Below are 17,408 nucleotides of genomic sequence, written 5' to 3' on the forward strand. Positions count from 1 at the left end.
CGGTGTGATATCTCAATTGAGATCAAATGCCAGTATATAAAAATAAATAAATAAATTAGGGAAAGAGGAGGAGTTTGGACGGGGTTTAGGTAAATTAGGGGCCTGCAACACCGTGGGTGATAATGTATTGCACATTATCATCCTCAGTAGCGCGAGAAATAGTTACAGCTATTTCTTTGGCGCTGTGGGGGCCATAGTGTGCGGCCCAGCCACAACCACGGCAGACGAAGACGTGTATAGATGATGTCATCAACTGAAGAGAAATCTGAACTCACCTTCATTGACCTCGTCACTCTCTTTATCTATTTGTGCTTTTAGTACATATCGCTTAACGAGACGTTTCATTATTTTCTAGATGGGGAGAAAAGAAGATACAAAATGATGTTTTTTATGTTGACTTCTGCACATCAATTTCTACAGTACTTTCAAAGTGCCATGCAATAATTCCTATTGCTGTGCAAAAACATCATTTTTTAAGCAAACCTGATCTTTGTAATTATACACCAAATCAATACTTATTGTATCATATATATCTATAGTCTGTTTTTAGTTCTCTATCTATTAATATATTGATCTGTAATATATAGCTACTAGATACATCAATATGTTTACTATCTCTCTCTCTATATAGGATCTATATATACATAGGGGGCGGATTTTAAAAGGGTTACGCGCACACATCCGCTCCTGTGCGTGCCGAGCCTATTTTACATAGGCCCGGTGACGCATGCAAGCCCCAGGACGCGCATATGTCCCGGGGCTTGAAAAAAGGGGCGGGGAGTGGGTGGGGTGGTCCGGGGGCGGGGCGGCGGGAATGAGGCCTCCGGCACAGCGGCCGTGCCGGGGGATCGCACACCGGCACCCGGCTGGCGCACGCAACTTACGCCTGCCCAGAGACAGGTGCAACTTTAAAAACAAAGGTCGGGGGGGGGGGGTTAGGTAGGGCTGGGGGGCAGGTTAGGTAGGGGAAGGGAGGAGAAGGTGGGGAGGGGCAGAAAGAAAGTTCCCTCCGAGGGCGCTCCGATTTCAGAGCGGCCTCGGAGGTAACAGGAAAAGCCATTGGGGCTCCCCTAGGGCTCGGCGTGCGCAAGATGCATAAGTGTGCACCCCCTTGTGCACGCCGACCTGGGATTTTATAACATGCGCCAACCCCAGATGTTATAACATGCGCACAAATCTATGCCTACGCGTATCTCTTAAAATCCGGCCCTCAGTATCTATCTCTCTGTTCTTATGTTCTTATCTAAAATGTTGATAATCCATTTAACACAGAGTGCATGTAGCAATAAATAAAATCACATAGTGACATAATAAAACAGCTGACAACATAGCTAACAATATAATATAAAATGTAATACAATATCTTGTAAAACTGAGTCATATAAAACCAATATGAAAAAATAAAAACATAAAATAAAACAAAAATAAACAAACTGTAATAATCACAGCCTAAATTAACTTACATATTTATATCTCTATAGCTATATTTCTAGCTCTATTTATATTTGTTTCTATGGATATATTTTTTATCTATATCTATATTTCTCTCTGTTTTTCTCTCTGTATGTTCATAATGTATATATTTTTGGGTCCAATAGGAAAGCCTCCACACTGCTGGGTGCCAAAATGTTTGAAGACACTCTTCAGTATGTATTAAAGGTTTGAAGATGCACTCTTCAGTATGTATTAAAGCAAGAGAGAGTATAGAGATGTCTTTATCATGAAGAGATTACAATTGGAATGATATCCTATAACATTGCACTGATGACTTTATACAGCTTTAACTACATGACCAGTCCCCCGATGCAAATACTATCTTAAAACACGGACCCGTGTTGGGGTATTGAATTGAAGCTGGAACATATTTTGAGGACAATACAGCATCAAAGCTAAATATTTTATTTGCACAAAAAAACATCCAAAAAACAAATGAAGCTTATTAGTATTGTGTTGGCATAAATTTTGACCTATGATTAAAGAGAAGGCAATTGAAGGCTTTTTCTAGCCATGAGTGCCTATTATGATTGTCATTTTGAACATTATCTAATTTGTTAGGACCTGTGATAGAGATAATACTATTTCTCATTCATTCTATATGGGAGATATATATCAGTCAGAGACTCATCTGTGCCCCAGTATATTTTATATTGATGAGTTATTAATATTCTCTATCATAAATATGTTTCCAGTCTTTGGTGTCCTTGCTTCTCTTTTATTTTCTCATTCTTATGTCTTCTCTCTGTTCCAATTTTGTTTTTCTCACTCTCTCTCTCCCTTCCTCTGGTATCTTCCGTGTCTTTTCTTGAGTGGATATTAATACTTTCTCTTCCCTTGATGCTCTCTTTTCCTCATCCCTTCTTTTTCTCCTACTCTCTCTCTCCTCCATTTCTCGTTCCCTTTCTTCTCTATTATCATCCAAAATTCCCCCACCACCATCCTATATCCAAAATCCTCTATCTCTCTCTCATACAGTATCCCTCTTCTCTCTCTATTACTAGGTTATTTCTCTATTTCTGTCTTCCCACGACCTGGCCCTCTCTCTCTCTCTCTCATACAGTATCCCTCTTCTCTCTCTATTACTAGGTTATTTCTCTATTTCTGTCCTCCTAGGACCTGGTCCTCTCTCTCTTTCTCTATCCTGGGATATCTTTCCCTCTCCAACACCCTGCCGCTTTTCCAGGGTCCGTTCTCCCTTCTTCCTCTCACTCAGTCCCTGGTCTTCTCTCTTTCTCCCTTCTTCCCCCTCATGATTTTCTCTGCCCCCCTGACCCCTCCCGATCTCCTCTCTATCTTCTCCTCCCTCCCCATCCCCCATTCAATCCCCCCCCCCTCAACATTCACCACTTTTTGCACTGCCTTCTCCTCCAAGCACTCACCCCTTCTCACCTCACTCCCTTTCACCTACTCCCCCCCCCCCCCCTTCCCTTCCCAAAATTCATTCTCCCCTTGCTGCATCTCTGGATGTCTCCCATCTCTGCTATCATTGGAGTCCCAATTCCCTGCAGCACAGACATCTGAGGCCTGGAACAAAGCCTCTTCAAGTAAACACTGAGCACAGCAGAGAATAGCCCTGTGCTCCAGGAAGCAGGTGGAGGGAAGGAGGGAGTAAACCAGAGGGAGGGGCTGGAGCAGGGAGCAGAGCCTTGCCATTCAGGGCTGCTATGTGGGATGCCTGCTCCTCCCCCCTCCCCCTCCGCTTTGGTCTTCCTCCATGCTGTCTGGTTGCCATGGGGACAGGAGAAAGGGGGGCTGAAGCAGGAAGCAAGAGATTTAGGGCACAGTCTGATAAAGTCCAGCAGGAGCCCAGGAAGGAAGATGAGGATCATGCTGAGGCTGCAGCACAGGAAGAACGTTCCCAAGGCACACCAGTGTGCCCCAGTACGCAGGCTGAGAAGCACTGCCCTTACGTGCTCTACCGTGACAACTTGTGCTAAGGTGTTAATGTGCCTTATTTGTGAAAAGGCCCCTTTAGAATGAATGGAAGCTGCGGTATATAATGCATGTTAATGTGCATGATTGCAGTGGCACACTTCTGTGAATCAGCCTGTAAATGCCAGAGGGCCATGGCAAGAAGTAACCAAACCTGTGCTACAATAAGGACATAGAAACACAGCACAGAAACACAGAATATGACAGCAGATAAAAGACCATAGATCTATTCTGTCTGCCAATCCACATCTCCCGCTCAACTTTACAATGCCTTCCTTCCCTCACTGATCCTTTATGCTTGTCCCATGCTTTCTTGAATTCTGATTCTGTCCCTGTCTCCACTATCTGCACTGATAAGACTGTGCCATATATCTACCTCCCTTTCTGTAAAGAAATACTTCCTTAGATTTCTCCCTTTCATCCTCCTCCCAGGATCCCTTGTTTTAGAGCTGCCTTTGCCTCCTGTGCATTTATTCCTTGGAGGTATTAAAGGAGGTAATTTTGCGATATTGTGCACAAGGTAGCTGGCAAATGTTCACAAACGTTACACAAATTTTCAAAGAGAAGATGCGCACATAAGTCCACCATGAAAATGATCCCTGCAAAACCACGCGTACTTTTTAAAGTAAAAAAATATGCATGGAAGTCCCAATCCTGTCCAGATTCCACCTCCTGGAGCACTTCTCCCTGTGTGCATAAAAGTAAATGTATACAGTTTGCTCGTGCATACATTGGTTGGTCAATTTTTTAATGGCCTTTTCTGCAGGTAAAGTAGTGCCTTTGAAAATTACTCACTAAATGTCTCCATCACACCTCTCTTTGGCCGGATTTTCCATTCTCACAGAGAATGGAAAATCCTGGCAGGGCGAAGGGGGGGGGGGGGGCAGGCCCCGTCCCCGATCCGCCCATTTTCGAAAGCCCCGGGACATACGCGCGTCCCGGGGCTTGCGCACAGGGGCAGATTTTCTCGGGTTATGCGCGAATGTTATGCACGTAGGCTTTGAAAATCTGCCCCAATTTGTGAGCCCTGACAAACTCAAGACACTCCCATTAGACACTAAAAATTACTTCATATTTACAGCTTTTCACATTATCTCTTATAGTTTTCTATTGCAAATGTTGTAAAATTAAGAATTTTTTTATTTCCACATTGTATAGCTATCATGTTTTAGCTGTCTTATTTCTTATTCTTGCTTTACTCCTGGTGACCAATATTTGGATACCGAGGCACAGATTTATAGTCACTGTTTCAGGCAATATAACACTTTTATTCAAACTGCAATTTACCTGATATTTTGTTGTAGTGTTGCTCATGCTGTTTAAATTACCATCTTCTGAACTCCTTATGCTGGAATGCTTGCTTTGACCAAGCTGTAATATAACATTTGGCCAGTGTCAATAATGCAAAATATATCTTATTATCATGGTCATTTTTCAATTCGCATTAGGATCCTAACGCATGAGATAAATATTGCAACACACGTTAGTATGCAAATTTTACATTCAGTATGCAAGTGGGAGGAGTTGATGGAAATGAGGGTCTGCTAGCGCAGAATGCGGTAGAGTAATGCACAGTAACGCAGGATTTAACGTCAGAAATAACTACACCTTTTTTCTGTGCATTAGCCTTGCGTTACCAGGGAAAATATTTTTATCGCACAAGAGAGAGCGAGAGAGAAAGAAATTTAATAGGGTGAATAGGACTCTATATAAGTAGCCCTGTAAATGGGCACATTAAACTAGGATGGGTTTGGGGGATTGGGGTGCAGTTGAGACTGCATTGTACAAATCGACTCCACTTGTTGTACCTTTCATTGATTCAAATGATAGAATTTCATCAGTCATATCAAATTTGCAGTTAATTCCTCTGACTGTATATAACACCCCCCCCCCCCCCCAAACTCACCCTGCGTTGGATGTGCCCATCTACAGTGCTACTTTTATAGACTCCTATTCATCCTATTAAAGTTCTCTCTCTCTGTAAGTATGCGTTAAAACAAATAATGTGAGATGTGATAATGTACCATGCTTTTCAATATTTATCTATGTAATAACTCTACAATTTGCCTATCCATGCCCATTTTTTATCACGGGTGCTATTTCTCCTATAATTATAGCAAAATGATATTTCTAGGCCTATGTTTGTCTTCAGTTTGTGTAGTACATTAATCTGCATGATAATTTATTTATTGTAATTTGTTACATGCCCTTTCAAAGTGAACTTTTCCAATGTGGTGAAGAGCATATAGAAACACTAGTAATCAATGATATAATCACATCAATTAATCAGACAGCAAAGGAAAATTCTAGAAAACGATAATATACCAAATATACCAAATAGGAACATAACATAACCCCACACGACATTTTACGTAACATAATCAAACATTGACACACAAATCCAAAATAAAATAAGAGCACTTCAGCTGCATTGTTCATACTATTATTGTATTTATTTATGAATATACTGTCCAGCCTTCACTGGCTCCCTTTCCAATTAGGAATACAGTACAACATTTTATTAATGATCTATAAGATAATCATGCGATCTTATGCAAATTGATTGGGTTTGCACTTCATCTGAATGTTCCTCTGTGTTCTGTGAGGACTGTGAGCCTTCGTGCTCTGTTGCAGTTGTCACTGCTTTGTGAGCAAGACCACTAGGCCTATGCACAGCTGGCGGACACACACTGGTCTGGGTAGGCTGGAGATTTGCCTAAACCAGTCTTGTTCCATGCAGGTTGAGCACTCCAGGGACTGGCAGGACTTAGGTGAGTCCCAATGATGGTCCAAAAGTGAGTCCAGAGGCAGGCCCAGAACTGGGGCAAGCAGCAGACAGGGCATTGTCAGGGTTTGAGGCAAGGCCAGGTCCAGGCAGCAAGCAAGGGAGTAGTCGAAGTCCATAGCTGAGGACAGAACTGGAGAATGAGGCCAAAACAGAGAAGAAACAAAGGAACAAAACAGGACAAAATGGGCAAGAAAAGGCAAGATGGGACTCCAAGGACAAGGCAAGCAGATAGGACAAGGCAACACAGACTGAACAAGAACAGGAGAGTGCGAGGTTGGATAAGGCAAACCTGGACAAGGCAAGGCTGGATAAGGCTGGATGAGGCAAGACTGGATGAAGTAAAGCTGGACAGGCTAGGCAAGGCTGGATAGGTGGGATGAAGCAAAGTGGATAGGCTGGGCAAGGCAAGGCTGAACAGGCTTGGATGAGGTAAGGCTAGACAGGCTGGATGAGGAAAGAGCAACAGGTTCTGGAGGCTAGGCAGGGGACCCATTGCTGAGGTAGAGAAGGGAAGTCTGAGGTGCCCTAAAATGGGATGAGCTTGCCAGCATCATTCAAGGGTGCCGCAGAGCTTTTCCCACCCTGGGCCCTTTAAGAGGCACTGCATGCTGCAAACGCATGCCTAAGGAGACCCCAGGAAGGGCAGGAGCCTGGCAGCATAAAGTGGCGTCAGTGCTGCATGGAGAACTGAGGCTGCGTCGGTGATGTCGGGATGAGTGCAGCCGGCCAAATATAACACATGCACCAAGATCAGCGAATAAGGGTCTCCTAACTATTCCAACAATTCCACCTAGCCTACTTAGAAGACATGAGAAACCACGCCTTCTCGGTCGCCGGTCCAATAGTCTGGAACTCCACGCCTGTGCACCTGAGAAACTTGTCAGACTTGAAAACATTCAAAAAAGAACTCAAAACATGGCTGTTCAAACAAGCCTTTGATGCTGAGACTTAACAGCTCGTGACTGATCAATCTGCTCCTAGAGTACAGAACATGCACACATAGATTTGTAGAGGCTAAAACTGTATTGTATATATAAGGTTGATATGTGTTCCATTCCTTGTAACACTTATTTATGCATGTACCTAAGCTGTAAACCACCTTGATCTTCGGAAAGTGTGGTAAATAAATCATGTTTAAATAAATAACATAAATACATTTAATATTCCGCCTTTACCTAAAGTTGGTCTTAAGGCAGACTCATTCATTTTAAATGGACAGATTTATATATATATATATATATATATATATATCTCCTTAATGAGACACCTGTATTCAAAGAAGGTAAATTTCAAACTGGTAAGTGGGCGCTCTTTGCTCATGTGCATTGGTGTACACCCAGGGATGTATATGTGCGCATGTTATAAAATAGCCTGACTGCATGCACATGTGCCCAATTTTAAGTGGGTGTGCACCTATGCACATAAATCCCGCTTCCGCCACGTAAATCGGGGAATTTTAAAAGGGGTGCACATCCACACCATCCCCAGTTTCACCAGTTCATCCACCAGTTCACCCATTTATCAGCTAACTCTTCCAAATCTCCCTGGTTTGATAGTCTGCACCCCCCCAGTTACCCCAGACCTTTAAACCTTTGAGTAGAAAATCAAAGTTAAACCACCTGCCCTGGACCTAGGTAATTTTTCAAATTAATCCCGCTAATCAAGAACGGGATTTAGGGGTACAGCTAGATGAGAGCCTCACAATGAAAACTCAAGTCAGTAAATTAATTAAGACAGGTTACACCAAGTTGCGCATTCTACATTGATTAAAACCACTATTAACACTTGCAGACTTCCGTACTGTACTGCAAATGCTAATCTTGTCAAACCTTGACTACTGCAACTCCCTACTAGGTCTTCCAGCAAGTCATTTAAAGCCACCACAGCTATTGCAAAATGCTGCAGCAAGACTTACTAGGATCTAGGAAATATGATCACATTAACCATCGCTGATATCACGAAATTGGTTACCAGTGCAATCCAGAATCTAATATAAAGCATTAATGCTAATATTCAACATCATTCACTGCAAGAACACCAGCTTGTTAGGAGTAACATTACAATCTTACAATCCTCAGCGAACACTAAGACCTCAAAATAAAGGACTACCAGCTATTCCCACAATACGGAGCACACATCTAACACAAATAAGAGATTGAGTGTTTTCCATAGTGGGTCCAAAGCTCTGGAATTTTCTGCTTGAGACATCACGTATTCTACCAGATAGAAAGAGTTTTAAATGTGAAATAAAAACATAGTTCTGCAAAAACACATACAATTTAACTTAAAAACATCAGAATATACAGAACCACAAAAACAAGGACTAGATCAATGTTAATCTCTCTCTCTCTCTATATATATATATTTCTTTTTTTTAAATTATTATTTATTTATTTATAAATTCTTATATACACCGCCTATACAAATTGTGGTAGATCTAAGCAGTTTACAAACAAATTAAAACATACATAATTAAAACATGATAGTAGACAGGATAGCAATAACTTAAACATCACTTAGGACAACTTAGCAATACATGGGAACAAACAGAAAAAGTAAAATTAAAATAATGAATAATAAATAAATATAAATGCTTGCTTCTGCATACTACCTCTGTAACCAATCCCTATTGTCTATTCATTGTTACAATTATATATGTCACTTTATAAACCATTGTGATCTATAAATGGAACAACACTATATAAAATGTCCAAGAAAATAAATAAATTAAAATGTAGTTCAGTTCTCAAAATAGATGCATAAGTTTGTGTATGCAAATATTTGTAATGCATTGAAGGTACCTACTTTCTTTACCTATTTGACAAACATACACATGTATTTTTAACACTCAAAAAATACTTAACATGTTCGCGTAAAATCCTGATTTATATGCATAGGCAGATATGTTTTATCATGTGTGTGCATACTTGAAATCACCAGTTTGCAGATACCTCTATCGTTCACCCATCTCCTTGAACTACCCCCTGTTCTCCTACGGCTCCCAGCCCAAAATAGCAGACAACAGACGAGTCTTATATTGATTGTGCAGGTATAAAATTGTGTGAATAAGTTGCCTAATATATTTGCATAAATCCCTAGACCACCCCTTTTATGTGCATGTAAACATAAACAGCGCAGCTCACTGCTTCAATGGCGGGGGAATGAAGAAAAGAGGATTTATATTAGACAACAACCAACAAGGACTAAATTGCACAGGCTGGGTAAACAAATATGCGTGGGAGTAGCTTGCTTATTGCGGCAGTTAATACCCCTAACCAATTAGGCTTGATACTTCACTTTGATGCAGCTCCAGCACTGCTCTATACATCAATGGCAGGTGGGGGGGGGGGAGGAAATTAGAACCAAAAAGTTACCAATAAGGGCCCTGACCTCAGCAGTCAGAGTAACAGATAAGTATGAGAAAATAAGTGTGAAAGCTTGCTGGGCAGACTGGATGGGCCGTTTGGTCTTCTTCTGCCGTCATTTCTATATGTTTCTATAAACTGAAAATGCATGCATACTTTTGATGTTTATAAAATAACATATATGCGAATACCTATGTATGTATATGCTAATTTTCCACGTGTAACCCCCTTTGAAAATTTACTCATCAGTATAGTAACATTACATTAAAAGAGTCGCCTTGAGGCGACTCTTTTAATGTATTTCCGCCCTGGAGGCGACTGTTCAGTTCCTTGTAAACTGGTGCGATATGTATTCTTTACAGGAACATCGGTATATAAAAATAATAAATAAATAAATAAATAAATATAAATACTGGCTTTAGGTTCTGCAGAGACCACACATCATCATTCTGTAATACTGTGCAAAATATTGCAGAAATGTGGCCTTTCAGGTATGTCATCACTGCAGGTAAGTCTGTCAAGGTTTGTAGTGAATTTTTAAACTCACATTTATTTTGTGCCAGTGTTTTTCCCCCCTTGAAAAATTATGGGATGCTCTCATTGATACAACTGGCCCAGAACTTAAATGAATGAGCCTCACAGCATCAGTCAGTGAAAAGCTGTAAGCTACTGCACAGAAACTTGTGACCACTTGGTGGCAGCAGTAGCTACGTTTTTCTCAGGCGTTCACTTCTTTTCCAACTAGAAAGAAACTGCCATTCTAGTCTGAAGAGTTTTAAGAACACATTGTGGTGTGCTTAAAACATCATGCAAATGCCAAAATAAATGGATGTGCAGCCATCTCTTAATAAGACTTCTGACACGGCTATGTGAGTTCTTGTGACAGTAGGTCAAACAGATGGTTTAATGGATCTCACTTGGCAGGAAAATCACAACCTGCACCTTCCTCAGGGACAAACTCTATCCAAATCCTCTAATTCAGTAGCATGAAGGCAAATTATGTAGTCATGAAGCTCTCAACTTGGCTGCTTTTATATGGAAAATTTACCAGTGGTATTTACTCCCAGCATTCGAGGGCATTAGCAGGTCGGGTTTTCAGGATGTCTTTAATGATCATGAATGAGATAGATTTGCATGCGCACTGCCTCCTTTATATACAAATCTATCTCATGGATATTAGAGATACTTGAAACCTGGCCTGTTTGCTGCCCTCACGGTCTAGAAGTGAATATCACTGATCTATTCAGTACTTTTCATTCTTTTTTTTTTTTAAATGGGTAGCACTTGTAACTATTTTACAGTATACACAAAAAAGTACCTCCTCCGATACTTGCAGATGGGTTTTCTCTCACATTAGCAAACAATTTCAGGGGTACTCATTCCAATTTTCCACCTCACAACACTGCTATTAAGGACGAGTTTCCAGGCGCCCCTGAGTGGCTGGCACACCTCCCTGGCCTCCGTTTTAGACACATGGTTCACCTTTCTAACATCTGGACCCTTGCCAAATGTTTCTGCTACCAGGATTGCTCTCCGAGCAACACTGGATGCTGCTAGAAGCATTACCATCTTACTGTACTCCTGGTGGTCTGGGAGTTTTTTGGGGTGATGGGTGGAGTAGGAGGATTGCAGCTGGAGTTGCCAGGGGGAGGAAGAGGGAGGGGATGAGGGAGATCTGGACTCCACATTTGTTTTCTGAATTTGGGGGGGGAGGGAGAGAGGTGGAAAGGCTTCTCAAACCAATAGGCCTGCAATATTTTTACAAACTTTTTAAGGGAGCTTGAGGAGGAGGGGGTTCAGGTATTTGGCCCAATATTAGTTACAGATTATTGGGAGGTAGGAGATAGAATTCCAGCCGGCAGGCCTGCAAGCCTTTTTACTTTTGTTTTATTTTATCTGCCACTTAACTGACTATGTTCTAAATATAGCCAGATAACTTTAGCCTTGCACTGATGCACATCCAGATTTAATCATGTAACTTATTTAGCTAACTTTGAGTACTGAAATTAACTATATAAGCTATCTGACTATGTGAACTCAACCCCAGAACCTCCTGGGAATGCCTCTAAGTCAGTGGTCCCCAACCTTGTCCTGGGGGCCCACCAGCCAGTCAGGTTTTCAGGATATCCACAATGAATATGCATGAGAGAAAATCTGCATGTTATGGAGGCAGTGCATGCAAATTTTCTCTCATGCATATTCATTGTGGATATCTTGAAAACCCGACTGGCTGGTGGGCCCCCAGGACAAGGCTGGGGACCACTGTTCTAAGTTACCCATATAAATTTATCCAGTTAATGATTTAGCTGGATAAGATTTATCCAGTTAAAGTGTACAGATATTTAACCTTGGGGTTTGTGCAGTTAACTCAAAAGTTATCTGGACAAAACCCTTTGCATATGGAGCTCATAACTGTGGCCCCTGCTTGATCTCTAGATGGTAGTAGAATGTGATTTATGCTGAATGACAAGAAATCTCCCAGCCTGAAGGTTCAATCAAGGTGCAGAGGCCTTTTGGAGTGTGTCCATCCAATAAAATGGTTAATCTTCTAGTTAAGATGGTTCAATAAAAGGGCAGAGGTGTCTTCAAAAGTGGGTGCTGTATCTGGTAACATGGGGAAGCTCAGGAGGTTGAGGATGAGTTCAGCGGATATGCGAGCGAGCGCCAAGGAGCTGTTCCCCGAAGGGGATAGGAATTTGGATGATATAAAAAGCATTTCCCACTAGGCACAGGAGGAATTTTCTGGAGGAGATGAGATGGGGGGGTCTTGAAGGATTTCTGACAAGAGTTTGGTGATGTGCTGAAGATTTAATCTGGGGTAGATCCAAGTCTGTGTGAAGTAAAGTAGCTGAGAGAACGAGAGGAACTATAGAGGAAGGGCTCCTGGCCTTCTTTTCAATGGAGTGTCTCTAGAAAAGAAGAGAACCCTTTATTTGGGATATTATGTTAGACCTGGAGCATCTGCTTTCCTGGCACAAGAGGAGAATTCTTCTGGAGCAACAGAGTGCGAGCATCAACTAGAGACTCTGCAAACGTCTGTGAACAGAGAGGCTGGGGACTATTCTTATGACTGTATAATCTGACTTTTCGAGAATAAATTGGAAGAATTATGTATTTTTGTGTGCTGTTTATTCCTGCTGTTTTTGCCTTTCGTGTTGTGGATTTTATTCTTGCTGAAGCTGAAATTTGTAAGTAAACTTCTAGATGCACGAATTGTTGTGTGGACATTGGGTTATTTCTAGGTAACCTCTGCCCAGCGGGCCTTGCAGGAGAATGTGTATTTCCCTACCACAGTTCAGCAAACCCAGCGCTTTCCAGGGCTGGAAAGGTGACCCCTGGACAAAGGGGTGGGTTACATAATGAGCCCAATAAAAGGAGAAGAAAAGAAAGGAAAACATTTACAAATGAATAATAGTTAAGTAAAGTTACAGGCTACAGAAAGCACGATATCAAGGACATGGCTTAGGTATTGAGTAAATGACTCAAGATCAGGTCCAGTGCTAGGGAAAGGCCAAAAGAGCTCCCCTCCCCTCCCCCATATTGTGTTAACCCCCACAACCATTCATATGTAAGACTTCTTTGCTTTAACTTAATTATACCCTAGGGAAATTATATGATAAGTGATCTTGTTCAGTAGAGTGTATACTAGGATCCTGGCGTTTATGCAGAGATCACTTATCCTGGAGACCTGAGAGCCACCAGGAGTTAGGATGCCTGAGGAATTGAGAGGGTGTTCATAAAATCTGGAACCACGCAGCCCCACCCCATCTATCCATCAGGGCCCTCCAAAGGAACTGGAAGTAGAGCGGGTGAGGATGAAAATATTAAACTAATTCAATAGGGCAATGGATAAACACTGTGGATCCCTAAAGAAATGAAGGCATTGGGATTACTCCCCTTAATCAATTACCAAAAACATCGCTCTCTGCTTGGACGGCAGGGAGAAAAGGGGAATTGGATTCAGACAACAGCCAGCGCTGGGCTCTGACTTTTATGATCCGGAGTACTGATAAGCAGACATTAGGGATAAAGCACAGGACTGCTTCTATGGCCAAGTCCAAAAGTAAAGCACATTCAAGCAGCACTGTCTGAATTATCATGAAGGCCGCTCACCCTGTAAAAACATTGCTAGAAATAATTTTGCAATGGGTTTAACAGTTACTGCTACCATTAACATAATGCTTGGTAGTAGTTACTATCACAAGAAACTTGCTGGGAAGACTGGAAGGACCATTTGGTCTTTTTTTTTGCCGTCATTACTATGTTACTATATTATTAAGTAGACAGCATCTGTGCCTTGACATAACAGAGGTGCCAATATAAATGGCCACTATGTCAAAACTCTGGGACTGCCTGTCTTGTAATACATAAGCAGACAGTAGTATACGCATGGATCTAACCATGTAGGCAGGGCACAGATGGAGTATTTTCTGCTCTAAATAAAGGATTTCCCTTAACAGACTGAAAACTTACTTCAGAACGCTCACTAATAGGCATCTTACTTTTGAAAAGAGGGAAGAAACAAGACATCCATTCAGCAAAATTAGAAATAATGACCAAATATAGACTTTCTTTTATCTGTTGTATACATCCGTTATTGTACAGCCTCAATAATAAATGCAAGCTATTGGAAACACCAGCCCAGTGAGGGGAGTATCCTTTTACAGTAAGACTGTGTTCCTTGCCATCGTAGATCAATTTCACACAGTGGCGTAGCCTGAATTGATTTTTTGGGGGGACCTAGGCAGTAGGCAAACAGGTCTGAGCATAATGCCATAGTGTGCATCTGACAATGAATTTCTAAGTAGTCTCCAACAGCTGACACATGAGTGAAACTTTAAAATATTTTAATTCAATTATTTCAAGCACTTAACAATATTAAAAATTCCTTATTGAACTGCATTAATTTTATATTTATTGCAGTTTATAAAACTCAAGAATATCATATAAAAAGCAAAGAACATAAACATGAAATCCAATCAATCATATGGAACATTCCATGTCAAATGGACCAATTTAGAAAATCATCCACACTCAGCCTCCTTCAAATTGAATAAAAGTTTGTGTGGATGTTTGCTAAGCCCTCAAACAAAGCTATGCAAAGTTTTTCGGCTGGATCTCTATTGGTTCACGAGTTAGAGGCAGCTAAATGAAGGTCACTCTTAGGGGCGGATTTTAAAAGCCCTGCTCGCGTAAATCCGCCCGGATTTACGCAAGCAGGGCCTTGCGCGCCGACGCGCCTATTTTCCATAGGCCGCCAGTGCGCGCAGAGCCCCGGGACGCGCGTAGGTCCCAGGGTTTTTCGAAGGGGGCGTATCGGGGGCGAGACCGGATGACGCGGCGTTTCGGGGGCGTGGCACCGGCCCAGGGGCGTGGTCCAGGCCTCCAGACCAGCCCCCGGGTCAGAAGACGGCGCGTGTAGATTTACGTCTGCTTCTCGCAGGCGTAAATCTAGGGACAAAGGTAAGGGGGGGGGGTTTAGATAGGGCCGGGGGGGTGGGTTAGGTAGAGGAAGGGAGGGGAAGGTGAGGGGAGGGCAAAAGAGAGTTCCCTCCGAGGCCGCGCGGCTCGGCACGCGCAGGCTGCCTAAAATCGGCAGCCTTGCGCGCGCCGATCCAGGATTTTAGAGGATATGTGCGGCTATGCGCGTATCTTATAAAATCCAGCGCACTTTTGTTTGCGCCTGCTGCGCAAACAAAAGTACGCGATCTCGCTTTTTTAAAAAATCTACCCCTTAGAGTACTGTGCTCCGTGCAACACAAAATGGCCACTTTGTCTGGGCACTATAGCCAAACAATCCCTGTTAAGGGCCTGAAATTTTGTGGATTATTACAGCGTCTGGTGCTAAGTTCCTATGCAAAGTTTGGAACCTAACATGAGCTTGCCTCCCTTTCTGTGAGCCAGAAATGTAAGGCCTACTTTGACTCCTCACTGCTCATGATGTATAATTCAGGCCCATGATATATATCTAGGATTTTCACTTGGAGGCTTTGCAGCAAACATGATGTCCCCTTTTTATGCACATTTTCACAATTTTTTGGTTGCAGATTTCTCTACTGTTTAGTTTTTAATGTTTGTCTTTCTTTTTTTTAATTTCTTTTATTTTTTATTTATTCAGTTTTTAATAATATACAAAATAAACTTTTGCATTGAAATACAGAGAATTAATAAGAAACATATTCACTCTATAAACATAGAAGTGTTATAAATGAAATTTCTAGAAACTTCTCTTGTTACATAGGAAACAATGAGGGGGGTTGAAACATTAAAAGGAGATTAAAGGAAAATGATCTTAATCATTCTTAGCATCCTGTATCTTTACCCTTAATACTAATGCTCCTTTCATGATACACTAGGTTGTCTCCTCCCATCCAAAAAGGCCCTAAGTTGGTCAGGTAAAAAGAAAATATAAGTATTTCTGAACAGCTTTATTATGGACTTGCACGGATAGCGCAGTACAAAACTGGCTCCTAGTGCTTGAGTTTCAGACCTCAATAACAAAAAAGCCTTTCTACGCTGCTAAATCTGGGTAGACACGTACAGGTCCACCGCAATATAATTCACTCATGTTTTTGAAGTAATTTTTCATTATCTTGGATACACTGGCTTCATCATAGAAAGTAACAAAAAGTACAGCTCTGTCCACAATTTCAAGAGTTGAGTTTTCTAAGTAATCAGTTAAATTTTGCAAATCCAATCTTTGAACATTTAAAGTCCCAGGGGCAGAGCTGTTTCTTTTCGGTAGAAAAAATAGTTTTTTAACAGCCGGAATCTCATCTTGCGGAATCTTTAAAGTCTCCATTACGTATTTCTTAAAGGTCAATAGGGGTATCTCACCCATAACAATCGGAAAGTTTAATAACCTAATATTCATGTGCCTCATGTGGTTCTCTATAGATTCCAATCTCCTCGACGTACTCGCCCTTTCAAGTAATATAGTGGCATTTATACTTTGGAGACTTTTTATTTCTTCATTAATTTTCTTTAAAGATTCTTCATGTTCCTGGAATTTCTGCCAATTTTCCCGTTCCTGTGTCCCAGTTTTAGCTGCAATTTCATCCAATTTTAAGGCCTGATTGTCTAGTTGGTTTGACATCCTAACCATAAAATCCCAGATTGTGTCTAGGGTAACAACTGCTGGTTTAACACATTGCTGTGAAAATGATTTCCTTACCCCACTTTCAGCAGTCCCGCTATTTTCTCCTGATGTTAAAAGGGAAATAGCTCCTGCTTCATATACTTCACCTCTCGATGGAGCAGCTTCTTGGGTTTTCGGTTCATCCCCAGGCATGCCGGCGTCTTCTGGGCCACCCAGCCCGACGCTGCCAGTGACATCATCCGGTGCAGCCTCGGCTCCTCCGACGCTGAATTGTGGCAAGGCTCTCAGCGGTGTTTTGGGAGTAGGAGGGCTCAACGATAGCTCCCCAAGAGAGTACAGCGGTCCTCTCGCCTGCTCTCCAGCGGGGGTTGAGACACTCGATGTGGGTAGAGAAGAGGCGAACTCCGATATTAATCGCTGCCCTGTTGAAAGGTCCGAGTCAGGTGGATATACTCGGACCTTACCTTTCCTCTTGTGGGGCATTTTAAACACAGAAATATTGCCGAAGCTCGCTTGAAAATCTTGGTTAGCAGAGCAGGTAAAGTTGCAGCCTCTCAGGACGCCATCTTGGTTCCGCCCCCAATTTTTGTCTTTCTAATATCATTTAAAAGAGCACCTTTTTTGCTACTAACATCACCCTGTTTCGTCTTGGACCCAGCCTTGCTTTGGTCAGAATTACAGTCTCAAAGACAAGCATTATGTGCATGAGTGAATGCACTATGTTAAA

The 17,408-nt window shown here is 41.9% G+C and overlaps 1 protein-coding gene across 1 annotated transcript in view; it reads right to left on the minus strand.

Moving 5' to 3' along the window:
* Positions 1 to 17,408, minus strand: part of TRPC6 (transient receptor potential cation channel subfamily C member 6) — a 357,579-nt gene that overhangs the window by 12,909 nt on the left and 327,262 nt on the right. The window contains exons 10-11 of the mRNA XM_029602398.1: positions 4,717 to 4,800; positions 276 to 351 (exon numbers count right to left, since the gene is read on the minus strand). Of these exons, the coding sequence (XP_029458258.1) occupies positions 276 to 351; positions 4,717 to 4,800 (160 nt within the window). The remainder of the gene's footprint in view (positions 1 to 275; positions 352 to 4,716; positions 4,801 to 17,408) is intronic.

Source organism: Rhinatrema bivittatum, chromosome 5 (genome assembly GCF_901001135.1).
Source record: "Rhinatrema bivittatum chromosome 5, aRhiBiv1.1, whole genome shotgun sequence".
Taxonomy (NCBI): Eukaryota; Metazoa; Chordata; class Amphibia; order Gymnophiona; family Rhinatrematidae; genus Rhinatrema; species Rhinatrema bivittatum.